A 17,377-nucleotide genomic window follows, 5' to 3' on the forward strand; every position below is an offset into this window, starting at 1 on the left:
AAAGACAGGCTACTTCCTTACTTAGTTTTTTGGGATAGCAACAGGGTTTTTTTAACATAAGCGCATTTCAGTTTGCATAAATACAATCAAAATTCTTGATTTTGGAAATGTAAAATCAGTGAGACTGCATCTTGGTTGCAAGCATTTAAGAGAAGAAACTTTAACAGATGTTAGAACAAAGGTTCTTGACAATAAATGTAATGCTCGTTTGTATAATCTCTCTCTCACATACACAAACAAAAAAAGGAAAAATTTTCAATGCAGATGTTTGTCAGAAGCATACCAAAGAGAAAAGCAGAAAAAGCACAGAGCTTACCAAACCTACTCTACAGTAAGATATGTCAGAAGGCCTGAACTCTTTCTCAGAAGTCTTATGTTTAACATAATCAAAGAAAAAATCCTGCACAAACTCTCCTCCTATACTTCCATATTTCTAAGACTATCCTCAAAATTTTAAGTACTGATTTAGTCTTAAAGTCTTATTCCTTCCAAATATCAGCTTTAATGCAAAATTAACAAACTATCACCTGGATCATTTTGTAACGACCTCCTTAGCATCCTTCAACAGATCAACAGCTTCCAAAAGGATGGTTTTACAAACAAATACTGCCTTGCCAGCCTAGTAAAAGTAGTCCACGAACAAAAAATGTTAAGATGGATTTCATGGTTGTGGTTTTTTTTTGTAGTAGTAGTAGTAGTCAGCTTTAATAGAGCTTTATTTAAGCTTGATTGGAAGAGTAAAGTGAAAGGTGAAGAAGGTACTTATCACAAGTTATGCATTTAGAACTACAACAGCTTAAAAAAAAACCTGAGAACTTCAACAGGAGCATTTCGCAATATAGACTCAAGTGCAAAAATTACCTTCCATCTTTGGCTAGCTTGTACAAGCACCTATTTTTATACTGAACACTAGAATAAAAATAACTGAAAAAAGTGACTGCAAGGTTTTAATTACTAATTCATAAGCTCATTTGACTACTAATGTCAGATTTTCTGAGAACTCTGTTCTCTGCCTTCATCTCATTCTGCCTTCGAATGAAGCAAGAAAATAACTTTCTGCTTGTTAAAAGACACCACAATCATTGATTTATTTCTGCAAACGAGTACCCTGGGGAACAAAGAGACAGTCCTGATAGATAAATAATAATAGAGTAAGTAACAGCTTGATTGAGAGTACCTGAAAGAATGGAAGAAAATGGACCAATCTTATTCTCCAGAACAGATTCTATATGTAGTTCCTAACATAGAACTTGAAAACTAGATCACACGTAAAGCTGACATGATGGACACTTAACTGCAAGGGCAAAAGGCATGGTCCAGAGGAAACTTCAACGGCCAGAAATACAGAAATTCATTTCTAAAAAATTCTGAAAGAAGTAAGAAGTGGCAACACATCACTCTTCTGCTGTCTGAGAGCAGTTCCATTTAAAAGGACATGTTTGCAGATGGTTAATCTGCTTCAGTTCTTACAAGTTACTGAAGAACTAACCTGTAGAACTAGCATGCCTACAACAGGAAGAACCAGGAAAACTAGTATTTGATTTGCAAGGTTAGGAACCTCAAATTCTCTTCTTGTTTTTGAAGTTCATCTTCTGTTTGACTTTTTAAAGTCCTGACTCATACCAATAATTTCTTACAACTTCAATTTTTAAAGCCTTGTTTAAATTAGCTTGCTGAAACTTCAGAAAACACAGACCTAAAGAGAGAACAAGTCTGTATTTTCTTTCAACATTAGTCACGATCAGGGACCAGGCAAAACCTACTACTACTTTCTTGGACTGCTAGTAGCCAAAGATGGTATTTGAACTACAATGTCTTCATGTCTTGAAAAATTCTTCAAGTAGACTTCAACCTTAGTTTACCAGTATAAGCAACTCTCTTGCACAAAATAATTTCGGAAACTTAAGAGCTTACAGAAAAAATACACCAGTAAACTGGGGATGTAATGAAGATGTCCTCCTGTTTCTGAATATTCTGTTTCTAGGGTTCTTTTATTTGGTCACTGCAGCTTCTGGTTCACCATATGGGGCCTGAAAAGAGGTGTGCCTGCCTGTGGCAAGGGGGTTGCAATGAGATAATTTTCAGAGCCCCTTCCCACCCAAACTATTCAATGACATAACTATTATGGGGTGTTGAAAGGAGAGCTACAAGGATGGCAGAGGGTCTTGAGAGCAAGATGTATGAGGAGCAGCTGAGATCCCTTAGTTTGTTCAGCCTAGAGGAGACTAAGTGGGAACCTCATCATAGCCAACAGCTCTTTACAAGGGGAGGGGAAGGGCAGCACTGACCTCTGCTTTCTGGTGACAGAGACAGGATCTGGGGGAGCTGCATGGAGCTGTCAGGGAAGGGTCAGGACGGGAGTTAGGGAAAGGTTCTTCACCAAGACAGTGGTCAGGCACTGGAATAGGCTCCTCAGGACAGTGGCCACAGCAATGAGCCTGACAGAGTTCAAGAAACTTTTGGAAAATGCTCTCAGACATACAGTTTGTTTTCTTAGGTAGTTGTGTGTCAAGCCAGGATTTGGACTTGATGATCATTGTGAGTTCCTTCCAACTTGGGATATTCTACAATTCCATATATTTAGTAAATTTAAACAAAGTGAGATGTCAGTAAGTCAGAAGAAAATTTGTGGGAAAACCAAAAACTGCAAGAGGTATTTAATCAGAAATTAGCATATAAGCCTGGATAAACAACAGAAAGATTCATCAAATATCACATTTCAGTTAGAACACTATCTGGGATTGCTGTTCATCTAAGTATACATCAGCCACAGAAATGAGATCTGGATTCCAAACTGAGACTAAAGAGGAAAAATTTAAAAAACTTCAAACACTTCATATAAATGTTTATTTTCCTTGTGATGTCTCACATAGGCTCTGCTAATCCTTATAAGCACTTCACTCCGTAACGCATACTGTTGTCATTTTGTAGCAGAGATAATGATCTACAGTGTACTCTGTGGGAGAAAGAAATGTCAGGGATGAGTCTAATCTGTAACACTACATTAAAAACTCCAGAACACAAACTGGGATGAAGAGAGGAGTTCCACATACCTTTCTGAAAGACAGAAAGATGGAAACCTCATTTGAGTCATGCAAAAGATAACAGTCAGTCTCCCTTTGTATTCAAAAACTTTACAAAATGCCTGTATACCAAGCAGATGCATGAAAACAAATTCTAGAAAAAGCTTGCGGATCTCAGATATCCAGATTGCGGTTTTTTAGTTGATCGTTAAACAGGAATATTTTTCATTTTAGCGTGGACTATTTCTTTTTAGTAATATATTGCTAGGATTGGACTGAAATAAGTGGGTTCTCTGAAGCTTTTTTTCTTATGCAACACTGGTAACATTGGTTACTCAGTAATATTTAGTAGTGACAGAGCTCACCTATCACGTCTGTTTTCACCTGACGTGCAGCATATCTGAAGACAGACAAGTACGGTACTACAGAACTCATGGAATTTCCATTCCAAAACATTCCAACAACAACAATTTTGCATTTCCAAACATCAACAGTTTGCAGTACTATTTTCCAAAGTGTCTGTATGGCTTCCATGTTTCTCAGCTCCTCATCCTTACTGTAAGTACTCAGTATGTGTGAAACTGAATTTCTCCTTCAGAATGTACTGCCCAATATCCTGTATATGTGCAATGCCACAGCTACTTAATTGAACAAAACCTTCAGCAAACAATAAAGAAGAGAAAAAAAAGTACATTTCCAACAATTATCAACTTCAAATGTGGTAGTGTAAGTCCTTTTTCCCTCCTCTGCTTCTATTTTGGTAACTTCTGCAAGATTTTTAGAGTACAAAGATTATTAGGATATTTATACACTTCTATGGCTTTAAGTACACAACCTCTTACATGCAATGCTCAGCCAGGATACAGTTTTCAGGGAAGAGAACACACATCAGATCAGAATCATCGCTCCATTTATGTACTTCCACATTCAGATTAAGATCTCACTTTTTCCAACTTAAAAGCATTTCCCAACAAATCCTAACTCAAATTAAGAAGTCAGGTTTAAGTACATCTTTGGAAAATATGCTGACCACTTCCATCAACTGTTAGAAATACTGGTGCCTCTTGATCATGGTAAGGTGGAGCCATCTCCTGTCCAGATAATAAACAACTTATTATTAACTATAAAAGTACTCAACTACAAGCAATTTTTAACCACTGAGGTAAATGTTCTTTCAGCTTTATGGAATGCAGTCTACACTATCAATATTTCCTATAATGAAGTCCTATAAATGAAGAGTAACATATCTCATTGACAGGAGTCATATTTGACCTGTTTAACACTGATTTGGAGGCTATAAAATAATCCATATGCTTGTCTCTAGGAAAAAAGTCAAAACCAATAGGATTGTTATACAGCTATAGTTTGGTTGCCTTTAGATAAAGTGCAAATCTACCCCAACTGATTTGCAGTTGGCAAACCCATCTTAATTGCTCTCCCTTCCTACAGCACTTTGAGAGGAAAAGAGTATCTCTTTTGGGTCTTATTCTCCACAGTTCATAAAATCCTGAAAAGCCCAGTCATCAACACTGTCACTTTATACACGCACAGACAAGATTAAAGTGTGACTACTAAATCCTAGTAAGGTCTACAGAATATTCAGCTTTAGTCTGACAGTGAGTTAAGAGTGAGAAGTCTTCAACCTTTGCCTGAATAACACAATAAAATGTTGATGATAACAAGGAAGGCCCTCTGTACAGTGCATTACATTAGTAAGCATGTCACTGAAATAACCTGAACTTTGGAGCCACTAAAATGCAGTGCTTAAAGGGCACATAAGACAGCCACAGTAACTTTAATTCCTAAATATGAGCTGTGAGGGAGTGCAGATGATTGTGGAGACCCTATGAAGTGGAGGCTTCAATATGAGCGAGACACAAAGGAAAGTGCAGGCAGACAAAACAAAGAGGACTTCAAATTTTAACTAGTGACCCTGTTAACAGGCTGTGGAATGTGTCCTTTCCTATACTGTTTGAAGCTTTATCAACTCTTTCCTGCGAGATCTATACAACTGCAATTCAGTTAGTTTTGTCTGTTCACAATTTTGCTTTTATCTGAGATTCAATTTCTCAATTCACTAACTTGTATACAGTAAGAAATTTAGTACATTCACAACTTCACTATTACGTGTACTTTATTATCGCACATACTTACACTTTCTGTAAATACAGAGGTGGACCATCACTCAAGTTTTCTTCCCAGTCATTTTTCCATTATAGCAGCTTTGCCAAAGTAATGCAAGACTACATGTTCAGCAGCATAGTGAAAGGTCGATATACTTGAAGGAGGGGAATACAGAAAGACCTTCTGAAAGCTAAGGGACTGATCTTAAAATGGCAACACACTCAAAGTATCACAGATATAGCAATATATTCAAAGTCTCTGAAATAAAATGAACCGAGTTATGGGACATTTTTCAAGACTCAAGAGAAAGGCTTAAAAACCTTGACAGACCTTGAGCTCCAACTTTCTGGGAGTCAGCAACCTCAAAAACATATAACAGAAAATAGAGTATCACCACAGTTCCATGAACAAGACAGAGTCTGAAATTTATAAAACAATAATTCTGTTTTTCATGATAAAAATCCACACTCCTCTCTCATTCCTTGTTCATCAAATAGCTTTCCTACCCAGCTTTTTGGCAGCCAGACACATTACAAGAAACACTGTTTTTATATACAAACTGCTCTATATTTCCCAAGAAATCATCCTTCCAGAGTTAGAGGAGCAAAGGGCAAAAATAAAAGACTCAGGTTCCACAAAATTAACATTCATTAATAGTAGGATCTTGATGAGTTCAGTACAAATATATCAAGAATTTGACTAGTGAATCTTGGGCTAAAGAGACAGAACAATAACAAGGTTTCAACTTCAGTTTTTTCCCTGGTAGAGTATGTGTTCAGAAGGACCCCAGGCTCACGCAGCAATACACCACATTTGGTACTGCTGCAAGCTGGAACAGCTATTTTACAACAGAATAATGGTAATTTTCCCAGACTAATCATTCACATCAATTCTTACTCCAGAAACTAGAAATATACTCCAGAAACTAGAAATATGTTCATTCAGATCATGTTCAGAATAATTGAGGGAGAACACCTGAGTAATATTAAAAAAAAAAAAAAAAAAAAGAGGGGGAGGAGGTTAAGAATTTTCTTCTTCTTTCTTTCTATTACAATGTAATAGATATAATCTTTTCTAGGAATGTCAGAGACTTTTAAATTTTTTATTTCATTCATTACAGCAGAAAGCATTTTTTCATGGACTTCTCTCTTATGTCCAGCAGAGGGTAGTAAACAGCTTTGCAAACTGAGAAACTTCATCCTAAGTGCACATGAAGAGGCAGCGAATAGCAAAAAATTAAAGGATGACCTTTTAATTGGAACAACCCTACTCTCCACACAAACCTCCCTAAGATTATCAATGTCATAAAAAAACTAAAGTACACATTTCCTATTTAATGCCTACTTATATAATAAGGTAGCCTGCTAAGTATTTAAATAGTGGTAACTTCTGGGACTGTTTTCCAATTTAAGGAGAATTTTAAAAAAGCAATCCATAACATGAAGAGAGATAAACAAATACAGGACTACTACATGAAAAAATAATTGTTTTCTGTTTGAGGTGTACTACTTTAAGGCCTCTGAATGGAAATCCACCTCAAATATCAACATTACAGGTAAAAATAACATCAATAATTTAATCACAGCTTTAAATACAGACTGATTATCAGAACGTTAACAGAAATACCTGTATTTCTAATAGGCAGTACTTATTCCCACAGAGTGAGGAGTTTAAAATTCACACAGAACCATGTGAGAGTATTACAGAACTGTACAGAAACTGCAACATATTGGCATGTAGTGAGAACTACTGCTCAGACTTTACTGCCCTTCTTTAATGCTTCTTCCACAATACACAGGAAGAAAGTGGCAACTGAGAATATGATGTACAGAAGCGATCGTGCTACCATGGTAGAGAGGAAGAAATTCTATACATAGCATATACAATAAGCTTAAATTTCAACAATTCAACAATCAACAATCTCCAGGCTTCACAGAAGCACCTAAGGCTATGTGGGAATGCAGCATGCCCTTTTAACAGGGTATGGCCCTTTCCTTCCACCGACTAGGAGGGAACCCGGTGCTCACTTCCGCCTCCTTTATCCAACAGATCTGACCTTGAATACCTCTGCATTACTTCCTTCACAATTTCCAAGGAGAAAGCTCCAGTAGCCACACTCAGTTGAAGATGAGCATACCTGGTCTTTTTTGTTGAGGTCCCTCCACTCTGCTTCTTCAGGAAGGAAAGAAAATATCTCTAACTGATTGAGTTCCAGAATGCAAGAGAATAAGTAGAAAGACAAATGTATAAATCAAAGAAAGGCTTTGAACAAGAAAGGCTGCAATTCAGACTTCAAGCTCTGTTAATACTAAACTGCTTCCCGGTATGCTTAATTTTTTGAGGACAGGATCATGGCTGACACAACTTAAAATCGGTTTTATCAATCAGATGATCAGTCAATTCAGAAATTTTGAATTGGTAGCCTTTCATAATCACAGAACAGGCAGAACAAACTGTTCAACAAACAGAGATGCAGGTATTTTGTACAGCATAGATAATGTTGTTGTCACAAATCCTAGAACGCGAGTCCACCACCCAGTGTGATGTCTCCAGGTAGCAATAAGCTAAATAAGATAACCAATAAATGGGAAACATCCAGTGCTTCTACTTCTCAAAGCACAAAGGTGCTTTGTTTATTTTCCCAGAGATTCCTACCAACCTAATTTTAAGCACAGAATGGTAGGTCCTTTCTCACATCTACACATTTGAAATTTACTTTTATGATGGTGAGATGCAAGCAGACCAGAGCATATGCACTGCAGTTTAATTTACTTTTCACTATTTTTATATAGACAAACTTGTAGTCATTTGCTTAAACCTCCTATGCAAGGACATTTATCACCTACCTTCCTCATTGTTACTTAAACAACTACACTTGGAAATACCACAAGAATACTTTCTCTGTAGTGTAGATTGTTTTCTCACTAGATTAAAGGGATCAAATACATTGATTCTAATAAAACTTAAGCCATAATTAAGTTATCTTAGTTGATTTTGGCTACTATATAGCATTCCATAATAAAACCACCTCCAGCACACGGTTAAATATCTGAGGAACTGAGCGCATCCTTTATAAATTTACAGATGGTAAATACACCCAATTAAATTACTTGAAGAAAGAAACCACTGCCTGCCTTATTCTTCCTTTCAGCTCATTATTTCTATGTTAATATTTTATGTCCTGGAGTTACACAAAAAAACAGCCCTCATGAAAGCCCACTGAAGCAAAAATCTTTGTTTTAAAAGGCCTATTCAAATTTCATAGTACTTTCCTACCTGAAGGCAATTCTGTCCAGGCCAATATATGCACCTTGCAGTACCTAACAACAGATTTCCTATAGATCTCTGAGGGTACAAATGTCCACTTCATTCATCAATAATCAGTGCTTTTAGTTGACGAGCTCTGATGTTCCCTGCAGTAATTTTCTTTTGTACTTCACCTTTACTGCAGTGTTCTAACTTTCTAGCAACCAATTCTCTGAATATTTTCCTTGCTTTTAAGGAGAAAAACAAGAAAGAACAAACTAATGATGTACAGCTAAAAAATGTACATTACATTATTCTTAAGAACTCCTAATGTTCCAGCAGTGCCAATTTTCTGAACTTAGTCATAGAAAACGTCTAAAACTATCTCTGGTAGGAAACTTACATCATAAAGAGACATCTGGTTTCTATACTTTTTACCAGTGACAAATCCTTTGTCATGAATCTCTTGGTTCAGATCACACGTTCAGATAGCAGTTACTATAGTAACTTAGATGAACAAAATAATGAAACTTTGGAGAAAATTGCAAACAGCATTTTAGTAAAGGAAATTCATTTAGAAGACACTAGTTGGAAAAGCTTGAGACTTCTCAGTAACAGATATCACTCAACACACAAACTAAAACTGCCTTTAGCATTTAGGCATAGATAGGAGTGCTGTAAAGCATCACTGCTGGTATGTTATTCTCTCTGCCTCGTACACCATCTGGCACCTTTCTCAGCTCTAGTATATTTTCCTTTTCAAGTTTACTTATTCTAAAAATTGTGCAAAAAAAAATAAGGAACCCTAAGCAAAAAAGAACAGGATTTAAAAAAAAAAAAAAGACAATACATGGTTAGAGAGAATGCAAAGAAAAGAAAGGTTTCCTGATCTCAGCCTTGTTTTCATGCTGTTCTAACACCAGTCTCAAGTGAGAAACACACAGTAAGTGGCATTGGTCTATTCAGCTGCTCTGCAAAATGGATGTTCAACATTCTGTCAATTCTGTAAACAGAAATCAGCACAAAACTGAGAGGTTTCATCCCACAATAACAAAAGTGCTCAGAGCTTCAGTGTTTCTTGAGAGGAATAGCGGTAAACAAAAAGTATTACTTCGAGTTCTTTTTTAAGCTGCTCCTCTTGTTCAGCACTGTGTTCAAGCTTGTGTACATGACGAGTGAGCATTTCTGAACAGTCACGATGTTCCAGCTCCATATCTTTCACCTTCTTACTTAAGTTTTGCAGAGCGCTATTCTGCTTCTAAATAAAAAAAAAAGAAAAAAAAAAGAGAGAATGAAATAATACTTTTATTAAAGTCTTATAATAATAATGCAGAGCTTAAAAAAGGAACACTCTGGGGACAGAGACTGAATTACCATTTATTAAAATCCAACCTGTCAACTGAGCCACTTGCTCAAGAGCATGTAAGTTCTTCATTCTCCACCAGGCAAAATGCACTGGTTCAAAAATCAGCATAAATATGACCTTCTGTGCTTACAGTAAAAACAGAGACAATTCCCCACAGGAAACTTTAAAGGGCTACTCTTCCAAACTCTTCTACCATCCTACCAAATGTCAGTGATGGAAGGAAAGCATGCAATTGCACTGGACAAAAGGATACATAGGGACAGGAAGTTTGATTTTGCTTTGGTTTTATTAATAGAACTTGAAATCAAATCAGTCTTTTTAAAATTGGTTACTTCCATAAACTTAAAATGTTCATTTTTGCTAATCTTAGAAAGACATTTGTCCAGAAATTGAATTACTTTAAACAATTATGTATGGAATCTACAGAGTATCTCTCAATAAAGATGCTGCTCCCCATTCCAATTTCTGCATTCAGAAAATGAGAGAAGGTATGGAGTGGGATAATTAATATCACTGCTGGACTACAACTCCATGGAGTCACTGCTACCTAATTCACTTCTACAACACAGCTAGCTGGGAGAAAAGTAGCCAAATAACGAACTCCTAGTAGTCTAACACATACTTAAGCTGGAGATTACAGAAATCTCAGAATTACTAGCTTTAGTCTAGTGGACAGGAATAAGCTTTCTCATAACCAGGATCAGGAAGAAGCTATAAATCCAGTGATTTAGTTGGAAACCTTTAGAGACCTAATTTGTTAAAATGGCTTTCTGTGCAAAACACAGAAAGATTCCATTAAGTCCTCTTGCTCGTTTAATCCTATTCAATATCTTGCCAAGAGACATTTTGTGAAAATAAACTAAAGGTATTCAGTTGGTCTGCACACTCTGCTATTATTTCTACATCACATATTCTTGTTTCTAAAAATTACTAATCATAAATCCTAGCATGGAGAAAGAGAAGGACAAAGTGAATTATTCATATAGAATGATTCTTTTGAAGAACCAAGTCTGATGGAACCACATTTACACCTGAAGACCAAACAAATACAAGCTGTTTCCAAAGTCTAGAAATGGATTTTGGGTGTTCCTCTGAATTGAAGGTAGAAAGTTTTCATCATTCAAACATGACAGTAAGGAAATCAGGGCCACTCTAGCATGCTAAGTATTACGAACTGCTAATTAGAAAGTAAGTTTATTTTGCCTCTTCGTTCATGTGCAGGCCACTATTCGACTTTTTTTGCATCCCCTGAGAAGATAACAAGGAACATCTGTGTAAAACATGAATTAAGAATGGAAACCTACAGTAAATACAATGCTGCAAATAACAGTCCTGGAAACAAATTAAACTAATCCTCTAATGTCTCCTCCCACCTGCATCAGGCTTCCCACTGCAGAACAAAAAAGAAAAGTTTAATACACAATTACTCATACTCTCTCCACACTTAATATCTGTATCTCTTCAGTGCACCTTCCAGATGTTAACAAAAATAAGCCAGGAAAAGTATGTATTAAATAAGTAATATATCATTTATATGTAGGGGAAAAATACTGTGTCAAGATTTAAAAATATTTCATACTGGAAATGTAACTGACATTAATCAGTCTACAACTAAGAGGAATACATCAAGCTAGTTATACAAGTCAGTATGAGTTGTAGGATGTCATAACCTTAGAAAACGTTTTGGAGATTTTTTGACTTCTCCTAAGTATGAAACTGTACTACGTTAGCCCAATAGTCACCTGCCCTCATCAACTACAAGGAGAAATATTTGGCTACGTAAAACATATACACATATGCTCATATAGCATATGCACACACATATAAACATCGCTTACTTTTTAATGTGTGTATAAACAATGCGATCACACAAGTAATTTAAGAAAAAACTGGAGTGTTTCTGGGAAATAATACTGTCTTCTGGCTAACCAGAAGGTGATGCTATTGCACTTATTACTAAACTCCAAATTTTTCTTACCTTATGAAGCAGATGGGCTGTAAAGTATAATCAGTAGACACACTGAAGAGCCTGTTACAAATCAGACAGGATTACTTTCCCTCCAGCCAGTGTAAGTTTCATGAATTTCAGCAAAGCCTTTGATACTGCACCTCACAGTATTCTTCAGGACAAAATATCTAGCATACAGCTAAAGACAAATGTAATCCATGGCTGAACAAGCAGTTGACACGTCAGGCTCACAGTTATAGTGAATGGGTGGTGGGCTTCAAGCTGGTGGCCAGTAACTAGTGGGGTACTGCAGGGCTCCATTTTGAGGTCAGTTCTCTTAGATGTCTTCTTAAATCACTTGGACACAGGAGCTAAAGGCATATTATGCTAAGTAAGCTAGTGAATACTCTAGATTAGGAGGGAATGCTGACTCTCTTGAGAGTAGAAAGGCCTTGCAGAGAGATCTTGACAACTTTGAAGTCTAACAATCACCAATCACATGGAATCCAAGACTCTGCATATGGAATAAGATAACCCTGAATTTATGTACAGTGGGTAACAAGAAGTTGGGGAGCAGCTCCATGGGAAGGGATCTGGGGGCTCTGGTTGACAGCAAGTTGAAGATGAGTCAGCAGAGATCCCTGGCAGCCATTCCTGGACCCCAGAGTGCATCATACCCAGCACTGTCAGCTGACTGAGGGAAGAGACTTCTCTGTGCTGGCGCAGCCTCATCTCAAGCACTGAGTGCAGTTTATAGAGCAGCACAACATAAGAAGGACATTAAGCTCTTAGAGAGCATCTAAAGGAAAGCAACAAAGCCATCATATATATGGTTTGAATATGGGGTAGAAGCAGGAGTGGGACTCAGTGATCCTTGTGAGTGCCTTCTAATTCACTGGAGATGCATCTCAATAGGTTAAGCTGACTTCATTTTCATGCCTCAAGATTTCCACAGCCAACTTCAGAATCACATGTTATTAGATACAGCTTTTCCAAGAAGGACTGGCATACATACTTAGAATCTCTTTAATCTGCATAAAGTAAGACCAAAACTAAACAAAATCACACAGTGCTGTGTGATCTTCCTCCACAACCAGGTCTCTGAAGTATTAACACAGCAATACAGCGCGTCATGGTTTTAAGACTTTTGTTATTGGTATTCCACATCATAACATCATGTAGTGCATTGGGAATTAGAGAGTTAATGCTTCAGTTCTAATTCTGTTGATAGTTCTGAGTACCTGGTTCTGGGATATGTTGTTTTTCTCCTCTGAGAAGACTTCCACTGTTCCATTCCTGTTTTCTATTTGGTAGGAAAGATAAAATGTCTCACAAATTGCAAGACTGCCCCTTCTTTCTCATCTCTACAGTGTGGGCTCCCTAGCCATCTCACCTTCAGTATTACAGTAAGACCTTCCACTTTTGGACACTCTCTCATTTTATTGGATTTATACAATTCCAATTATATTGTAATATATTGTGTATTCATGCGTTCTGCCATCATATTTAGTAAATCAGTTTTCTCCCTTAGCTCATTGCTGCTGTTTTGTTTTCAGGGCCACCTCCATCCCTTTTTCTTAACCCCCACCCTCTGTCTCAGGATGGGGGGGGTTGTGGGTCCCTCTGCCCCATCAGTCACAGAACCAGCCCAAAACTGGCCAAACTGACACAGTGCAACTCGTTCTGCAAGCACAAGAACAAATGCAGCCACACCACTTGATTTCAGGTCTAATTGCATCTTTCTTACTACATCCTGCTTTCAAAGGATTGAAAAGAAAGTTCACAGTACTCTGGAATAGATGTAATTCAACAATTCTCTCTGCTCTTATCTTTTTTTAATAGATGCTCCTATGGGTACTGTATAGAATCTGATAAACAGCATCATAATGTAGTTAAAGAGGTAACTTTGCTGTCAGAACATAGCTTCTAAGCTGCCAGGCACGGGTTGTTCAGTGTCACTGGGAGGACTGTTTGGCAGTGCCCCAGGTCTGGAGCTAAGTGCGTGGGAAGAAAGCAGAGCTAATTTTCTGCAGCTTGACCTGCAACAAGTCCAATTGAGTCAAGTTTCTCATGTTTTAAAGGAAGTTACAAAGAATAAAGTGGAAAAACATTTTAAAAAAACAGAAGTTGAGTAACAGAAAATGAATATCTAAGTAGCAACTTGTTTTCTGCACTTGTCACTCTTAGGAGTATAGGAGTAAATGGCTATCAAATCTACTAGAGCCTTTGCTCTACGCTTCTTTTAAAGCATGAGTATTAGAATACCCTGAACTCAAGAAGACAAACCCACAGGCATCATCAAGTCAACTCTTGGCTCCATCCAGGATCACCCAAAACTCCAACTCTTATTTTTAAGAGCATTATCCAAACACTTATTTCAGTAGGCTTAGTGCCAAGACGGGTTCCCTGAGAACCCGTTCCAGCACCCAGTCACTGTCTTGGTGAAGAACCTTTTCCTAAACCCCAACACGACTCTCCCGCGAGGCAGCTCCAACCAGTCCCTTAGGTCCTGCTGCTGTCGCAAGAGATCAGCACCTGCCTCTCCACTCTGTGTGAGATGGGGGCCTACAGCCTTGAGGTCTCCCATTAGCCTTCTCTAAGCTGAAACAAACCAAGGGACCTGAGCAGCTCCTCACATATCTTACCCTCTAGACCCTTTCCTACCTTCATAGCCCTCTCTTAGATGTTCTCTAATAGTAGTTAAATACCTGTTCATTTTTCCTTAACTGGCGTTGCTATACCACTGAGGCATATGGTGATTCAATTTTCCATTATAGAGATTAAAATGATTAAATTGTAATTATGTAACTGTTACTATCCCAGTGGCATATGTTAATGGTTGGGCATGTTAACATCTCCACAGCTTATTACTACATTTCTTTGAAATATAATTATTTTGAATTGCTTGATTGTGAAAAGAGCATAAAAGTTATTAAAATCATAAACATATTTTGCATCTAAGGGATTTATGCATGCCAGTGCAGCCCAACTGCACTTACCAGAAATACACAGAAATTAATTATCTGAAGAATAAAAATCCACAGCATAAGACATATCACCTATAAACACTAAATTTTTTTTTTCCCCATCTGAATTTCTAATAGCAGTTCTTTCTACCAGTGCTAAGGTTACAGAAATTTTAAAACTTCACAGACATTTATCACATTCTTCTATGTTGCACAGAGCAAATAACATACAACATACATTTGGAAATCCCATTATCACAGTTTGGATTCCATGAGTGTGTTATCTCCATTTTGTACAAGTGATTTTTGTGCTTAAAGGCAAAAGACAGGCTAAGGGAGGTGGAAGGAAAATTGAGTCAGAAGCTAGGTCTTAGGCTTCCCTGGTTCTACTAACTCAGCTTTGAACTATATAAAGGGCAAGTGGGCCTCACCGCCACTGCGCACTGTTGACTTGGTTTAGCTGCTTAACATGAAACCTGCTGTATTACATTCCAGCAAAGCAGGAAAGTCTGCAAAACAGTAAGTGTAACTTCACAGAGCTATGCTCTTCAGAAAAAATATTGCAACATTTATCTATTAGGGAGATTTCTCTACCAGAAAAAATTCCAATCCACTACCTAGCCTTTTGCACCAAAAAAGGTTCCAGGCATCATCTCATGCAATTCATCTTCAAAGCTATTAATAGATCATACCTGCAAAACGCTTTCTAGCTCACTTCTTTCCTTAAGAAGCAATTCATATTCATCCTTGTGTGTTCTGAGAATATCATCCTTTTCACTTGCAAGTCTTTGTTGTTGTTCTTTCCACTTCTGTTGAGCAATATGAAATGTTTTCTCAGTTTCTACCAGTCTCTGCTGAAGCTTTTCGTTGAACACTATTATTTACAGAAAAAGAGAAAGAAAGATGACAAAAGTACTGCTAAGCACGCTCAGAAAAAAAATGTGAGTGTTGGTTCTTCTACGTATTGTGATACTCTCTGGAACATTACAACAAATATATCTAGCACAGGAGGGCACCACCTCCTCTATAAAAAGGAAAGAAGTTGAGGCTTGAGTAGCATCTTTCTCATAAGGATATAAGAATGCTTTTAGAGATTTTTATGAATTGAAGTTCTTCTCCTCTTGGATAAGGCTAAAAACTTGAGCTAATTCTTTCAAACGAGGCTCTGTAGAATAGAGGACTTAATTTCAGATTTCCACAATGTTTGGTCAGTGTATTTCTACACTTCTAACTGATTTGAGTCTCTACTATTTAACTCTGAGTTCAGTTAAATGCGGTTAAAGACTATAAAGACTATGCACCCACCTAATGAAAGAATCCTCTACTCTGCCCTGGTGAGGCCACATTTAGAAAACTGTGTCCAGTTCTGGGCTCTCCGGTTCAAAAAAAGACAAAAATCTCCTAAAAGGAGTCCAGCGGAGGGCCAAAAAAAGATGATGAAAGGCGTGGAGCATCCCCTGTATGAGGAAAGACTGAGTAACCCAGGTCTGCACAGCCTAGGGAAAAGATAACTTAGAGGGAATCTGATAAACATTTATAAATAACTGAAGGGAGGAGGGAAGCAAATGGATGAGGCCAGGCTCTTTTCAGTGGTACACAGTGATAGGATGAGGAGTTATGGCCTAAAACTTGAACATAGGAAGTTCCATAAAAACACACAGAAGAACTTCTTTACAGTAAGGGTGTCAGAGCACTGGAAAAGGTTGCAAATAGAGATTGTGGAGTCTCCTTCTATGGAGACATTCAAGACCTGTCAGGGTGCCTGTGTGACTTATTGCAGGTTACCTGCTTTAGCAGGAGGATTGGACTAGATGATTTCTTGACGTCCCTTCCAACCCCAATACTGTGATTTTATGACTATAGGAAAACCCGCTGAGTGAAGCCACAGTGGAGGCAAGAGATGCCATCCAGAGAGGGCAGGCTTGAGTGCAAGCCCTGCAAGCCCTATGAACTTCAAGAAGATTAAGTGCAAGATCCTGCATCTGGATCGTAGCAATTCCAAGTACAAATACAGGCTGAGCAATGAGCAGATTTTTAGCAGCCCAGCAAAGAAAGACTCGGGGCTACTGGTGGACAAAAAAATTAAACATGAATCAACAATGTGCAGTAGCAGTCCAGAAACCCATACATATTCTGGGCTGCGTCAAAAGCAGTATAGCTAGCAGATCAAGAGAACATTTTGGCTTTCCACTCTGCTTTCAGGAATTGCTGCTTGCAGTACTGTGTTCAGCTCTGGGGCCCCTAACATAAGAAAGAAATAGATCTGTTGGAAGAGGTCCAGAAGAGAGACAAAATGACAATCAAAAGATTGGAGCACCTCCTCTCTTGAAAAGAGGATGAGTTGGACTTTGTTCAACATGAGAGAAGGCTTTGAGAAAACTTCACTACAACCTTCCAATATTGTCGTGATTTTACGATTTTTGGTTATCAGTATTCCACATCATAACATCATGTAGTGCACTGGGAGTTAAAGAGTTAATGCTCCAGTTCTGGGTACTTATCCCAGAAGAACAACTACATACCCCAGTCCCATACCTGGACTTTGCATTCAGAGAAGAGATGAAATCTCTGGTAGAGTCACAGGATCTGGCTCTCCTCCCTTCTATTCGCTCCAAACGCATGTCTTGCCTCAGCATTAGTGTCCGGTTTTCAGTTTTCAGACACTCTCTTTTATTAATTTTAATTCTAATTATATTGTATTATA

The 17,377-nt window shown here is 37.8% G+C and overlaps 1 protein-coding gene across 8 annotated transcripts in view; it reads right to left on the reverse strand.

Annotated features, from left to right (window-relative positions):
* Nucleotides 1-17,377, reverse strand: part of CCDC171 (coiled-coil domain containing 171) — a 142,988-nt gene that overhangs the window by 112,339 nt on the left and 13,272 nt on the right. For 6 of the 8 annotated variants that reach the window (XM_052701110.1, XM_052701105.1, XM_052701109.1 and 3 more), the window contains exons 5-6: nt 15,366-15,547; nt 9,505-9,651 (exon numbers count right to left, since the gene is read on the reverse strand). In XM_052701110.1, the coding sequence (XP_052557070.1) occupies nt 9,505-9,651; nt 15,366-15,547 (329 nt within the window). The remainder of the gene's footprint in view (nt 1-9,504; nt 9,652-15,365; nt 15,548-17,377) is intronic. The other 2 variants (XM_052701112.1, XM_052701111.1) reach the window with 1 other exon arrangement.

The sequence above is a fragment of the Tympanuchus pallidicinctus genome, unplaced genomic scaffold (genome assembly GCF_026119805.1).
Source record: "Tympanuchus pallidicinctus isolate F22 unplaced genomic scaffold, pur_lepc_1.0 scaffold4, whole genome shotgun sequence".
NCBI classification, from domain to species: Eukaryota; Metazoa; Chordata; class Aves; order Galliformes; family Phasianidae; genus Tympanuchus; species Tympanuchus pallidicinctus.